Source organism: Corvus kubaryi, unplaced genomic scaffold, assembly GCF_017639235.1.
Source record: "Corvus kubaryi isolate FWS band 111438036 unplaced genomic scaffold, C.kubaryi_AGA036_p1.0 split1-131, whole genome shotgun sequence".
Taxonomy (NCBI): domain Eukaryota; kingdom Metazoa; phylum Chordata; class Aves; order Passeriformes; family Corvidae; genus Corvus; species Corvus kubaryi.
The window spans coordinates 19,764,222-19,778,729 of record NW_024582073.1 but is presented as its reverse complement, the minus strand read 5'-3'; the positions used below and the strand labels follow the sequence as shown (position 1 = coordinate 19,778,729).

General features: G+C 38.4%; 1 protein-coding gene across 9 annotated transcripts in view; it reads left to right on the top strand.

Moving 5' to 3' along the window:
* The window catches only part of EVC2 (EvC ciliary complex subunit 2), a 70,760-nt gene that overhangs the window by 27,400 nt on the left and 28,852 nt on the right, over nt 1-14,508 (top strand). For all 9 annotated transcript variants that reach the window (XM_042053469.1, XM_042053468.1, XM_042053464.1 and 6 more), the window contains exons 10-12: nt 7,690-8,014; nt 10,707-10,946; nt 13,034-13,209. In XM_042053469.1, coding sequence (XP_041909403.1) covers nt 7,690-8,014; nt 10,707-10,946; nt 13,034-13,209 — 741 coding nt within the window. The remainder of the gene's footprint in view (nt 1-7,689; nt 8,015-10,706; nt 10,947-13,033; nt 13,210-14,508) is intronic.

The following is a 14,508-nucleotide window of genomic DNA, read 5'->3' as shown; positions in this document are numbered from 1 at the left end:
ACAGTGCCAAATCATTTAGGAGATACATCAGGAGCATGTGTTCAATATTTATGGACAGGGTCAGCTTTGGAGTGTAGACAGTTTGCAGTGTCAGGAGGATTGTCTAGAGAACAAAACATATTTATAATGTTTCATAAGGAAGCTTCTTGGTTACTCATTTTGTGAGTTTTTTCTTAGTAAGTCATATACTTGATGTGAATTATGCAGCAAAATAGCTTGACTTTTATTCTCAGTAGGTTCCTTGCTGTGTATATTACTGAATATTGGATTCTGGGCAATGAATACTAATGAGGGGAAGCTGTATGATTTGAATATTTGACATGCACACTAGAAGATCATGTTCCAAAATGTTGTGGGTCTCTTTTCCATATGTCTAGAGGAGAATATGAAGAGAGCTGAGCAATTTGGGTTTGTGTCCAATGTGATGGAACTTGACCATACTCATAGTCTCAAAAGATAAAGATCTGTTAAAGGGAACTTAATTTCTTTAAATGGCTTTTCACTACTACACCTTTTCTTTTTAATCTTCATTTTGTACAGCTATGCTTCCTTGAATTTGTCAAAGCTCTAGCTGAATTTGAGCCTGCTTGCTGATACACACTACATACTGCCAATTATTTTGGTAAATGAGTTAAGTAATATGTGTACATTGCAGCTGATTTTTTTCCTGTGGTAGAGGACACTGAGGCCAATGTACTAGAGAACAGGATCAAACTGTCTCCAAAAAGCCTTGACAGGAAAATGAAAACAATTTACCACAATTTTAGAAATTCACTTTTTCTTTCTAAATGTAAATTTCTTGCAGTACATGTCAGTTGGATTTGCTGTGGAGCAAATGTTCTTTTTTTAAAACCCTGAATTCAAATGGAAAGTAAGAATCATAGAATCATAGAATGTTAAGGGGTTGGAAGGGACCACAGAGATCCTCTAGTCCCAACCCTCCCTGCTGTAATCAGGGACATCTCCCACCAGACCAGGTTGCTTAAGGCCTTATCCAGCCTGGCTTTGAACACTACCAGGGATGGGGTATAAATGATCATGTTGTCATAGCACATAGACTAGAATATTCCTACACAGAAAATGGTGAGAAATAGTTACATTGTTAGTACAAAATAAAATATGAGGAGCTAAATTTCTGGTTTTCATAACTTGGAAAGAGTGTCATTAAAATTTTGGAATTTTTGAAGGGACAGCCTATTCTGTACTCTATTTTTGTTAAATGTGTACAATGCAGGAATATAACTGTAAATAATAATCACATTGTTGTAAGATGCAGTGAATGCTCATGGTATGAACTTCAAACCCTGTATTTGTAGTTCTGTGTTATAAATGCTGCTAGAAGCTTGACAAGTGTGTAAACTATACTTTTTTTTCATCAGAGTTCAAATGCTTAGTATATGATAGGAGCCTGTAAGAGTAAGGAGCTGAAGAAAACAAGTAATTTGAAATTAATGAATACGTATCTTTTTTCATCTTAAAAATGTCACTTTTCTTTGATGTTGGCTGACCCTGAAGTGTTTAGAATTATAAGGGTCATTTCTGCTGTCTACGTGGAACAATTTATCTCATCCAGAAGAGAGTCTCCTTTTGAGAGTTGTGCTGTTTTTGATACTTTATTCCATATAATTTTGAAAGAAGATTGATACCTCCTACCATTTCTGTCATCTGAATGCTCTCCCTGCCTGGATAGATCAGAAGAATTGGAGCAGATCATAGCAGAGTTGGAAGCTCCTCAGGCATTAATGCATAATGCATGTAGCAATAATATTTATGATTTTGTTAGTATCCAGGCTGAAGTTGGTGCTTTTGAAATCGGTGGTGAAATGTGTGGTAACTTCACCAGAAGCAGAATTGGAGTCTTTCATACACTCTTTTTGCACGGTCACTTTTCTGAGCGAAAGAGTGAAATAACCGTTTTCTGAACCCTGTTGCAACAGCAGTATTGTAGGTAGATGTAGTTTTAAAATCGATTTTCTGAAGATCGCTGATTTGTCATATTTCTTATTTTGTGCAAGCAATGCAGAGGTTCTCAGTCTCTTAAATGCTGTATTTTTAAAATGTTTTCTAAGCAGATAATTGTAAGTATTGAAATACCTTTACTCTTTATATTGCTGTGGAGAGTTAAAAGAATTTGACAGGTGAAACAGGTCTAGTGCTTAGACTTTCTAGCAGGCTTTCATGAATCTTTGTTTTCTGAAGAGCTTCTGCTCTCTCAGCTCAATCTATCTTTTTCAGTTTTTAATTTAATTATTATTTCTTGGCTGTATATCAGGAATCCTGTTTTTGGTTTTGCCAGCATTCTGACTTCTGGAAAGCTAAACTTAACCTGTGACTCATCCGTGTGAAAGCATCCTTAGATAATCCTCATGTACCTTTCTTAGCAATTTCATTTACTGATGTGATGTCTTGTATTCTCTGTGGGCTCCTGCATGAGCTGTGCTGAGTTCACGCTTGGCTGTGTAAGTGTCACAGGACTGATGGATGAACTTCCCCAGTTCAGAGCTGGCTGCAGGCCACTACAGCTGCTGGTGTATCACAGAGCATTTCAGACCTGTGCTAACACAGCCTGGTAGTGGGCAGGGACCAGGGAAAGGCAACACACCCCACTCTGGCACAAGAGGGCTGAAGAATTTGGGCTTGGGCAGTCAGTAACTGTTGGTGCGTGTTCAGACCTCATGCCATTGCCTCTGCTTCTAGTCTAGTGCTGTTTGAATCTCCTGCAAAGGTTTGTGCTTTGTTGTGCTGCAGCTGTGTAAATCCCTGCCCTGAAGTGTTTAGTCTCTGTTGAGACTGGACCCAGCAGGAGAGCATGAAATGCAAAGGAAGGAAAAAAGGAGGGAGGTGTTGAAGGGAGGAAGGTATGGGGCTGCACAGAGGGTCCACATTGACATGGTACTTTAAAAAAACACCAACAAAACACAACAACAAACTAAACAGACAAAAAACCAGAAGAAACAACGCACTTACTGATAATGTATTTCTAACCTCTCAATAAATGGGTGATTTGTTAAATAAACCACATCAGCAGCTTTCGAAGATCTCTAATGCTCATTATACTCGAATTGGCTTTCTTTTCTTACTGTGACTAAAGGCAGCACTGCAGGAACTGGTTTCTTTGTGATTCTTCTGGTCTGACTCTTTCTTCATCTTCACTCCAGACTCTGAAGTGTGATAAGGCAACACAGACCATAATGCTGGATTTTGTCCGCCCGTTTCCTTTCTCACTGCAGCTTGTCCCATCATCACTGTGCCTGTGGGTACAGGACGTGTGCTGCTCTGGCTGTAATAGTGGGTGCCACTGAGCTGGGGTGTTTGTCTGTCTGTCCTTCCCTCTTTGCATTCCCCTCTCCATCAGGAGTTGGTGCAGCTGCTGTGCCTTGGGCCTCTGAGTCACTGCTGAAGTGGGAACAAAAGTGTCCACAAATGGCTCTAAATTACTTAATTACATGCTTTTCAGGAGCGTTGTGTATTTGAAGCATTACTTTTACAGAAACAGCTATGATGGAGCTCCAGTCTCCTCTGGATACTTTTTTAACATGTGTCTTACTAATTATCTTTCTTTGGCAGATGAGAGATGAGCCTTCTGAGAATGACAGGCTTTTGTGTTTTGATGGGAAAATGTCACTGAGGGGAAATTTGCTTAATGCTTCTCTCCCTTTTAGACTTCAGAAAGTTGTGTCACAGTAGTTTCTTATCTTTATAAACTCAGAATTAGTTTTAAAAATGTGTTTGAAAGCCATTAGTTATTTTTAGGACTGTTAAATTCAGCAGCTATTAGTTCTCCTGTTCAAAAATTCTTCTCTCTGTGGGCCTGTAAGTTGAATAGTAAGACTTAGAGACACAATTACTTGGTAGTTAATGAGAGGTTTCCTTTTTTTGTAGTGTGTTGTGTTTTGGTTTGGTTTTCTTTAAATGAACTGTAGTTGCTTTCCTGACCCCAGCTGCTGTCCTGTATTCTTTCATTAGGTCTGTGGAGGACATCAGTTGCTCAGACACTCTCTCTGCCTCTCTGTGTTTGGCATCTGGGATTTTCCCCTTCCAGATCTCTCTGACAGATTTTAAAATCCTCTTTTCTCTTCAAGTGAGTGAGAAAGCTATACACTTGCTGTTTGAAGTTTCATTTTCTGTGTGTCTGTTCACCTTTCCTTGCCCCACCCTTTTGTGCCACCTGCCTTCTGTTCTGTCCTCATCCCTTCTCAGCATGCTTTGTCCAACAAAAGCTTTCATCTTTTTCATCAATAGGTTGCCATCAGCTACCTGTGCTTCATCAGCTTTCATGTTTCTGTGATGCTGAATATGCTCATGGAGTGGGGCAAGACCTTTTAAACATCAATTGCTGTAACAAGCAGAGTGCAGAGCATTTAAAGCAAATTATTAAATGTACCTTGGCTTGAGGAGACACAGAGTGTCAAGCTAGAATTTTTTTTCCGTATGTGTCGTGAAACATTTAATCTGGTTGATTATAAACATTGTTTTTCTGATGGACTTGAATGAAACCAAATGAAAGCGTTTGGTTTATTATATGTACAGGATTCCTGTGTTTTACTGACTGTTGGTGTGATGCAGCATGCTCGGGGTGCTCTCAACCTCTCTGTTTTGAGTAAAGAGCTTGAGGCAAGGTTTCTGATGTGTGTGATGAGCTTGTCTCAGTTCTGCTGGCTGCTGTGTGAAGATCATGAAGCAGAAGTAGAGCACATCACATGGAAGGGAGCTTTCAAGTTTTTACAGACACAACCTTTCTTCAGCTGCCACTGACAAAACATCATGGTGTGGCTGCTGTCTTCGAAGATGTGACGTGGGAGAGCTGTGGCTTGTAACTCTTCTTTCTGTGCTGTACTTTTCTCTATGCTGTTATCCGTGGTTTGTTGGAACAGTTCATAGACTTCTCTTTCATTGCCTTCCTCAGTAATGTGCTGTCAGGGAAATGAAAAGTATGAGTTGCAGGTTGAATACACCTGAGATCTTATGAGCCTCATGATTCACTTGCTGACACACCAGCATCAGGTGATTATTATTATTGCTCCTCCTGCATTTTGCATCATGCAGAGTTACTGGGGTACTGTAGTTCTCCTTGAGGGTGAAAAAGAGCATGGAAGTCTTGCTCTAAATGAAATCAGGTTGAGTCTATAATAACTTGCAGTAAATAGGAAGAAGTGACGTGGGAAGACTGAGGGAAAGATAATAGGAAATGTTCTGAAGGTGTTTTATTTTGGTTTTCATTCTTGGGATCACTGTTGAAGAAGAGTGATTTTTTTTTGAAGCATGCTTTAAAAAAACCCTGAATTTGTGATAAGGAATAAATTATGTGTTACGAACTATGTATCAATGTGGTAGAGCTGTGAAGTGTCACTTTCCAGGGAGAGAGATGAGGAGTTCAGTCTTTCACATCTCAGTAAGGAAGTGTTAGTAGGTGCTGGGGCGATCATCTATCACTGCATGCTTGAAGAACAGAAAAATAACAACTAAGGAACTTGTCATTCCGGCAAACAATGAGAGTTGGAAGTTGTAACAAATAAAATTCAAGCTGAGGATGAGGTTACCATTTTTTAGAGAAATTATCTAGTGGAAGAATTTATTAAAATGCTTTGTTCTTTGTTAGGGGATGCTTGAAAACTGGGATGTTTCTCACAAAAGACAGATATGCTTCAATTAAATCAGAACTGATGAACTTAAAATAGAAAAATAAATCTGGTGGCTTGGATTTTACAGGCTAATAATGAATTGGTGAATCTATGAAGGGAAGCCTCCTACCACTACTTCACAATCATTAGAGAAACGTTATAGCATAAAGCTCCCATTCTCTGAATCCTTGTTTTTGTTTAAGTTCAAACACTTCTTTTTTTCAAGTTGTCACAAACGAGTTGGTAATAGCTGTGTGTGTCAGCAAAAGTTGTAGGACTATAAACAAAATGAGAAAACACACATCTGTATCTGCTGTGTTGCTTCAGCATCCTGTTACCTTGATCCTGCCATCACCTGCCCTCTGTCTTGGAGCAAGAAGGACTCTCCCAAAGGAGAGGGAGTAGATCAGTGCCCTGGGGCACTTTACTGTGGGTGTAGGTGAATGTTACCCAAGACAGCTGTGTACCTCCAGCTGCAGTGTCCATCTGTAGACAGGACAGAGAAGCTGGATGGTTGTGTTGTCTTGGGGATATTAGAGCAAATATTAGAGTACAGGAATCTTCATATTTCTGTGAGGAATGTTTCAGGCACATGGTACTTCAATGCAGGAATTTATGTTCCTGTATATGAGGAAGAGGGGGTAAAATGGAGGAGGTTTAGTAGCTGCAACCAACCAGCCAGCCCTGCAGCAGATCACCAAGATGAGGATGGCCATCATCTGTGTGTTTCTGTGGTTTTGAGAGAATGCAACAGAAAATCAGTCTGTAGTAGATTACATTTTAAAGGTGGTCTCCCAAAAACTTCCAATATTTGAGTCATTGTAAGAAAACAATTCCATCCCATCAATTTCTAGATGGGGAGAATACATATCTTGTGTTATCAGGGGAGAAGTGATGATATGTCAGTGGTTTACTTTTAGTTAAACTTTACTTGCTTATGTAAGGAAAAGAAAGTTTGACAAAAACAGCATTTGCATGCCTTCATTTATATGATTCTGAATGCAGTATCATTCTACTCTCTTGCAAGTCTTACCAAGATCTTTGCTATGGAATTGAAATTTATTCTAAGATTTTTCTGTGGAAAAATTAGATCAATAATTTAGCCTAAGCAAAAAATTGAATGTGTTTAAGCTCCTGAAAGTATGTTTTGTAGGTCACAAAGAAATTCATGTATGCATGGTCAACACACAGAAGAATACAGTGTTGTGTATTCATGTAATTTGACATGCAGGAGCAAAACCCACCTAATTTTCCAGTGTTAAATTGAATTCAGGTGTAGAATTTAGAGTAGTTACATTGTATATTAAATTAGAATAATTATAATTCCAATTTAACTCTAAACATAAATGGGAATGTATTTATACACAACATGACATATTGCATTTTCTAAAAGCTCTTGTATTTCGATCTGGTTTTAATCTCTTTTCTAGAACTCTGTTAATGTTCATGAATGACAGATACGCGCTGTTTTATTTCATTTGTATCAGCACATAGTTGAAACTGTTCCCTCTTCCCTTTAGAGAAGGGAGTACACCAGCCAAGAATATGAAACAGCGATGTATCAATCTAGATGGGTCAGTGAGTTTAGAACTATTTTACAAAGTCAGTAAAATTTATAGTCTATTCAGGTGCCCATTTGATCTGCCATCAGGTGCACAGATCAAATCCCAACAGAGATAGTGGAGTTTTTTGGTTTTTTTTTTGGGGGCGGGGGGGGGAAGGGGGGTGTCAGACATTTCTGTTGGCTTATATCTAAGGGAATGTTTTGAGTATTAGTAAAGAAAAGATTTTTCTTCTTCTGTCTGAAATGGAAATATGGACATACTTCATTAAACTTGCTGTAGTAGAAGTTGACTTACCCTGCTGTTTAATGAATGATTACTATCATGATTTATAAACTCATATGCTGTGATATTCTGGCAGTTCTCTGACTGTCATTTCATTACCCAGTATTGAGTGAATCTGGATACAATCTAGAGACTGAATGCTCTAGATACAAGGTTCTTATATTCTGGTAGAAATTTCCCGTAATCTGCGATTTCTAACAGTCCTGATTACCTTTGTACAGTCTGGAGGTTGCCAGCCTGACACGGGCAGATGCTGATCTGGAGGCCTGTCGAACACAGATCTGTAAAGAAGTGATTGCTATGATGCTGAAGAACATGGCCTTAAATCACAGCCTCTTTCCTAATGTGGAGAAGAAGATAAGTTCCGTTTTCAAAAAGCGGTTTCTTGCAATGGAGAAAGAGATTCAAGAGGAGTACGAAAGGAAGATGGTGGCTTTAACAGCTGAATGTCATCTGGAAACTAGGAAGACAATGGAGGCTCAATGCCAAAAAGCAAGAGCTGCAAATGGAGAGGCTGAGGAACTAATGAGGAAAATTAATGAAAAGGTAAGTCTGGTTTTAAATCAGGATGTTTTGCATCATATGTAGTTTACCATCTAGAGATGGTTTCTCTATGACTAGAGCAGCTTAGTTACCCTGTTAGAAGAGTAAAGATGAAGATCTACAATTAAATATGTTCAAAAATTCAGATGTCATAATTAGGGTAGTTGTTATTAAGAAATTGGGTTTAACATCACCAGAAAACAAATTTTTCTCAAGGGAATCTGTGACAGCTGAAAACAAAGCGTTGTCATTACCCTGTTTTGCTTTGCAATCACTTATACTGTTGCAAAGTGGTGTGTTTTTATTTCCTGTATTTTACTGCAGCACTTTCTGAGATTTCAGCCTCTGTGTGAAGTATTTTGCACATTCAGAGCAGAACAAACTCCCTGCATCATAAACCTTACAGTCTAGGTAAAAAGCTTCCAATATTTATGTTCTTTTTTTGAAGAAAATCAGAATATAAGGACAACCAAAGACTGATTTCTCTCTGAAATCAGAACAATCCATATTTTAGACAGAGCGAGGAGTGGACTTCTCTTGGAAATAGCTTCTGGATAATAAATAAATAACTGAAGTCTGAGCATGATTCCGTACAAGTTCAGAGGGAAAACTGAAAACTTACGTGTATCACTTTCATTCAGAGATCTCTGAATGGATAAGTTTCATTGCCCAGGATTTCATAGGTAGTTACTAGCTGGAAATAGAGCCTGGGTCACCAGGCCAATATCCCATGTACAAAGTTATGTTCCAGTCTTCCATGTCTTTTTTCAAGTATATTGAATGTTTACAATAAAACTGATTTCCCCCCACCCTTTTTCTTTATTACTGTTTTTAACAACTTCCTATGGTTTGGAAGGATTCTGGTAAGTTTTGAATATTTCATCTCTGTAAGCTTAAAATGCCGAAATGCCCAAGTTGATGTTTCATGTTTGTCTGTTAAGAGGGTGACTTGGTGGGAACAAATAGTGCAGTTTATTACTTACTAGTGGGGCTTTGCTTCTGGACCACAAGTGGTATTTGCATATTGCATACCCATAATTGTTAAGGTCTTTTATGAAAATTCATGATTAAACTTTTGACACAAGAAGTTTTTTTTGCTGAGTGTGACCCATCAAAGGTACTCCAGTATGCTGAGGCTCTCAGGAAGAACTTTGTTTTATCAGGCTGTTATGTAGTGAAAATCAGGCACAAGGCTAGTGGGCAAGTAGAATTTCTTTGATGTTTCCAGGTGAATTTTAAATTGTGACTCTGTGTAGCTTTCCATACCTGTAGGATATGCATATCCTGAACTAGAGGTGCTACAAACGTAAGAGATGGGAAGGAAGAAACATTTGTGGATGCCTTCTTAAGGATGAGGTGAACTGTACTCTGCAGAAGAGTTTTTCTTTCTGTTGGACACAGAAGGAGCCTATACCTCACTGAGATGTCCTGCCTTTGCAGAGAGAGGGACCTGACTGAAACTCAGTGTGTGATCTCACACTAAATGCAAAGTGACTTTGCTTTGTAAGAAAGGCATTGGTGTTGGTTCAGTCTGATTTGTACTGAAAATCCTGAATGCTAGGAGTCAAGTAAACAATTAAGGTCAGTCCAGTACTTGTCCTGGTCCATTTTCCATATCCTATCAACTTCCTGTTCACTTTTCTGTCTCTAGAAGGACCTGCGTTTGTACTTGCCACAGCATGTGGTCCAGAAGGACATTCTGGAGCATGAGGTTTGGCTCACACCTGTGCTCCTGGGCAGCAGGTGTACTGACACCCAAGAGATGGCAGTGGAACACAGCTGGAGCAATAACCTACTCCCCTTCTCAGCCAAAACGTAGAATTTATATTCTTCGCCTTTTTGATTAATTATTTGCTGCCTGCAATGTGTCTCTTGGGAATGAGAAGTGACGTGCAGAGGGCAGTTCTTCTCAAGATAATTGGTATGAAATTTAGAGCAAGACTGGCATAGTGACTGTTAGGTAGCTCTGCTAGCATAAGAAGCATTCTTTGCTCTGTGGGACATGTATGTTTTGATTCTATAATGACTTTATGCCATCTGAGATTAAAACTATGAATATGTAAGTCTTACTAGAGAACTAAGAGAAAATATTTCTGGCAAAGAAGCTTTTAAAGTAATTGCCATTTAATTCTACGCCATGGTTGTAAATGTAAATCTAAAATGATGCTCTTGGATTAATTTGTAGAAACTGATAGTTAAAGTAGGTCACCAATAATAAAAAACTTTCCGAGTTTTTTAGTAGAGTGGAGGAGGTTTTTTTATATTTATATTTAATTTATATTGTTTTTAAAAATATATTTATTATTATTTCATTGGTATGCCTTATGAGTCTGTTTAATTTTAATAGGATTTCAGGATTGATGAAACCTAAAAAATTAATTTCACATATAGTCTTTGTGTTGAATTTCATGCTCATTTATATAATTTATCTTATATAAGTCTTGTGAATTCTAAAAGGACTTCATTATGCTTTGGAAGTAGTATCTGTATGAGAGACTGGCAGCTGTACAACCCTGCCATCCAGACAGGTGAAAACTATGGGAAGTGTACACTGATTCAATATTAGCCTTCATTTAAACCTGAAATGACAGTAACTAAAGTATTTGTAAAATATATATGAGCTAGTAGCACTGGTACTTTAAAGTTTGTTGAATTCTGAAAATCACTTCTGTTGTATTTATTTCCTTCTTTGCAGCCTGCTGTAGAATACAGAAGTCTTCTGGATCGACTTCACAGACTGGAGCAGGACTGCCTGAAGAGATTCCTTTTCATAAAGCAGGAGGAATATTTTGCAAAGGCTTATAGAGAGCTGGCTGTTACCCAAAGAAAGGAACTCCATACTATCTTTTTTACACAGATAACAAATGCCACTTTAAAGGGAGAACTGAAGTTGGAAGCAGCTAAAACATTAGTGGAAGGTTATTCTAAAATACAGGTAATAGGATGATATCTCCATTCTTAACCTAAAGACAAAATAAAAACCTGCAGTAACTTCTGAGAAATGTTTCAGGATAAATGTTATCACTTTCATAACTAACTTTCTTAGAAAGCATTTTAAAAATTATAATGCCTTTATTAGCACATCTAGACATCTACACAACTGTATTTTTGTACCGGTTTGGCCAAATTTAGATATATATCCTCTGAGAGAAGGCAGGTTACAGCCATTCCTCCCCCACCAGGTTCAGGAAAAAATAAATTTTCCTCGAAGGAAAGTGAAGGAGATAAAAACTATTTATTTAACAAATACACAGGAAAAGGATAATGATGCTAAATAATAAAACCTCTTGGTCTGCTGAGGGAAACCTGGGAAAATTTCAGAGTCCTTCCATAGATATCTCTCTCCCCCCTCCTTGGAGCTGGGATGGGGTGGTGGACCCACCTCCAGGGCCAGGGCCTTGGTGGAAATTCCTCCCAATGTATTCTGATGTTGAAACCGTCCAGCAGAGGAAAAAAAAAAGAAAAAACAAAGTCCCAGGAAAAACAAAAGTTCAATTCTCCCTCTCTCTCCAGAGAAAGAAAAAGGAGCTGAAAAATTGGCCGAAAGCAAGCCAGCTGCCTTCCCCACTCTCGCTCTGCTGCTGCAGCTGAAAAAAAGTCTCTCTCTCTGTGTGACCTTGAACAAGCTGCAAACTGCTTTGAAGAAGTTTTGCTCAGGTTTCCCTTCCCCCTCTCAGGCTCAGTTTAAAGGCACAGAAAGGCACAAAATTAATTTCTGGACATGGGGCAGCGATATGGGATACACATCATAAAGTCACCCCGAGACAATATTGAGGTATATGCACATGTTCAAAACTCCCTAGGCATCAAGTGCTCTTCTATACTTCAGAAGATGTACTGAGCCCCCCATTCCAAATATGTTGATTTTTGAAATTGTGTTGTGTCTGAAGTACTATGATTTTGTACTTAGAGGGATTGAGTTTCTCTAAGTTATGTGATCCAGGGATGGTGATGAAGAGTATGTTCAGGATTTCAGTTTTGCTTTCAGTTACATTTTTAAACCTCTCGCAGTAGAATAGCTTAAATTGTTTCCTCACGGGGTTTTGTTTGTCTGTTTGTTGTTTTTACCTCCATTTGTGTTGAAAGTTAGTGCTCTAGATTGCAAAAGTTCTGGGAACTGTTGTTCTGGCTGCTTCTTGAGGAAGAGTATGATTGTTGTGGACCTGCAGGTGGAGGCTAAAAAGCAACATCTGGAAAGTAGGTGTCAGAACATGTAAGGCTCACTCCTAAAAACTGATGAACAACCTCATATACAGAAGCTATACATTGGCCACTGTCAGTGGGAGATGCAGCAAGCACTTGTGCGGAAGATAGTTAAGCAGCCAGGTCAAAGAGGTAGAGCAAGTGAAAAAGGTTTTGACTATGTTTTGGCTGCTCAGACATGGGTCTTGTAACTATCAGACCTTGTCTTGGCTATTTATGCTACAGAACATTGTGTGCATAACTCTGGTCTCTGCCAGACGTGTCTGTAGGTATCTAAACCCTTCCTGTTCCCCACTGTTGGAAGGAGGAGCTTCTAAGCCAGCCTGTGGGCAGTGGGCTTGGCTTTCCCTATGCTGTACTCAACGTATGTGGAAGAGCTGGCTTTAAAATTGGCTTTGAAGTCAATTTAGACACCTTTGAAAATGTTACCCTTTGCTTATATAATCATACAGTACATCATAAAGAACAGTTCTGCTTATGCTGGTAGGGTTGCATGTGTATGTAATTGTGAATACCTGAGCAAATGACCTGTTAACTCAGGGCACTCAGGACGTGCACTAACTATTCAGGAAAATACACACAGTATTGAGGTAATCAGGCCAAAAGCTCACCACATTATTTATTTTGTTTTGTTAAAATAACCAAGATCATTTGATGTGGTCATTAGAGTTAAGTTGATACATACTTACTGTTTTACACTTGTAAGCATTTTTCAGCTTTGTCCTGCTAATGAAATCTGGTCTGATGTTCATAGGTGTTAGCCAGAATTAACATTACATCTAATCAAATGTTCACATTTGTTCACGTTCTTTCCTGTAGGGTGACATTGAAGAGCTAATGGATTTTTTGCAAGCTTGTAAGAAATATCATCTGAATAAAAGATTTTCTTACAGAGAGTATCTTGTAAGTAAGATACAGTCAAGGTGTTCTCATGTCTCTGCTCTTATAAATGCCGCAGCAGCCCAGATATCAAGTCTCATTAATAAGACGGAAAGGTAAATATCTCAATTGTTTTCTTGTCAGCCATTTGACTATGTTATTTCACAGGCAACAGACTTTTCAAAAGCCTTTTTTTCTGTGTTACCTAGCAGGAGAGTTGCATTAAAATGTTATCTGTTAGTTAATTCTAAGAAAATATTTTGTAACTGATTGACTTTGTTAGTTAAATCCCAGCAGATGATGAGGTTTTGTTATCTGTATCCACTTTGTACAGGACAGAGATGAGTTGCTGGAAACGTATGTAGTACCTGTTTGTAATTCTGATTTCACTGGGAACCAGACTTATATAAGATTCTCGATGTCTTTATACATCCATTATTTGTGTAAATAGTCATCCGTCATGTGAAAACTCATACCAGAGTCCATTGCAACGTGTACCACTTAAGACCATTTGTCTACGTTCATTATGCATGAATATCTGGATTTAACAGAAAAGAACAATTTTGATTCACTTGTGATTGAATATGTTTGAGGAGCTGGATGTACAGTTTCTCTTTTCAAGCTGAAAATCATGAATATTTTCTAAAAAAAGTAGATCAATTTTTATAAATAATGTAGCTGCAGAGGATTTTGACTAGCAGAGAATACACCTGTTGCAGGGAATTAGAAAGTAAAGGTCAAGGCAAGTAAAAAGTAGACCTGGAAATGGACTACTGTAACACCTGTTATAATACATGTAATTTATTTGGGATATCATACCAGACCCTGGCTGATTGAGTACTCTGTGATAGGATACTCAGAATCAAGGTGGACAGGTAGAAATGGTGACTTAGCAGACACACAGAGACGTAGTTATTTAAAATTGCATGGCTGTGAGGAGCACTGAGAGAGACATCGTGCTGCTATCAGAGAACTGTGTTAGTTCAGCATATGGAGAGATTACTGAGGAGCCTGCCAGGGCAGCAGAATACGTCAGTGGACAGGAAAACGTGTACAGGAAAACAAACTAGTATTGCTGCTGTTGGTCCTGTGCATGCAGCTTTATTTGTATATTTGAGGTGTCAGTCATTGATGTCAGTCTGACAATATGTGAAATGTGCATTAAGAGAACAAGATGAACATTGATCTTTATGGTGTGTTTTTTCTTTCATAATGTTAAATTGATTTAAATGTAATTTAACATTAGGAAGCAGGAAGTCTGTTAAAAGCTACCAAAGATTGCATCTGTTGATGTGACAAAATAATTTATCTGGGTTTTTTGGTATCTTTTCCTTGCTTTTCTTTTTGATTGTCCTGTGTGCTGCCTCACTGGAATCATACCCTAAGTTTAGCTTGAATCACCCTGAGTTTAGCTT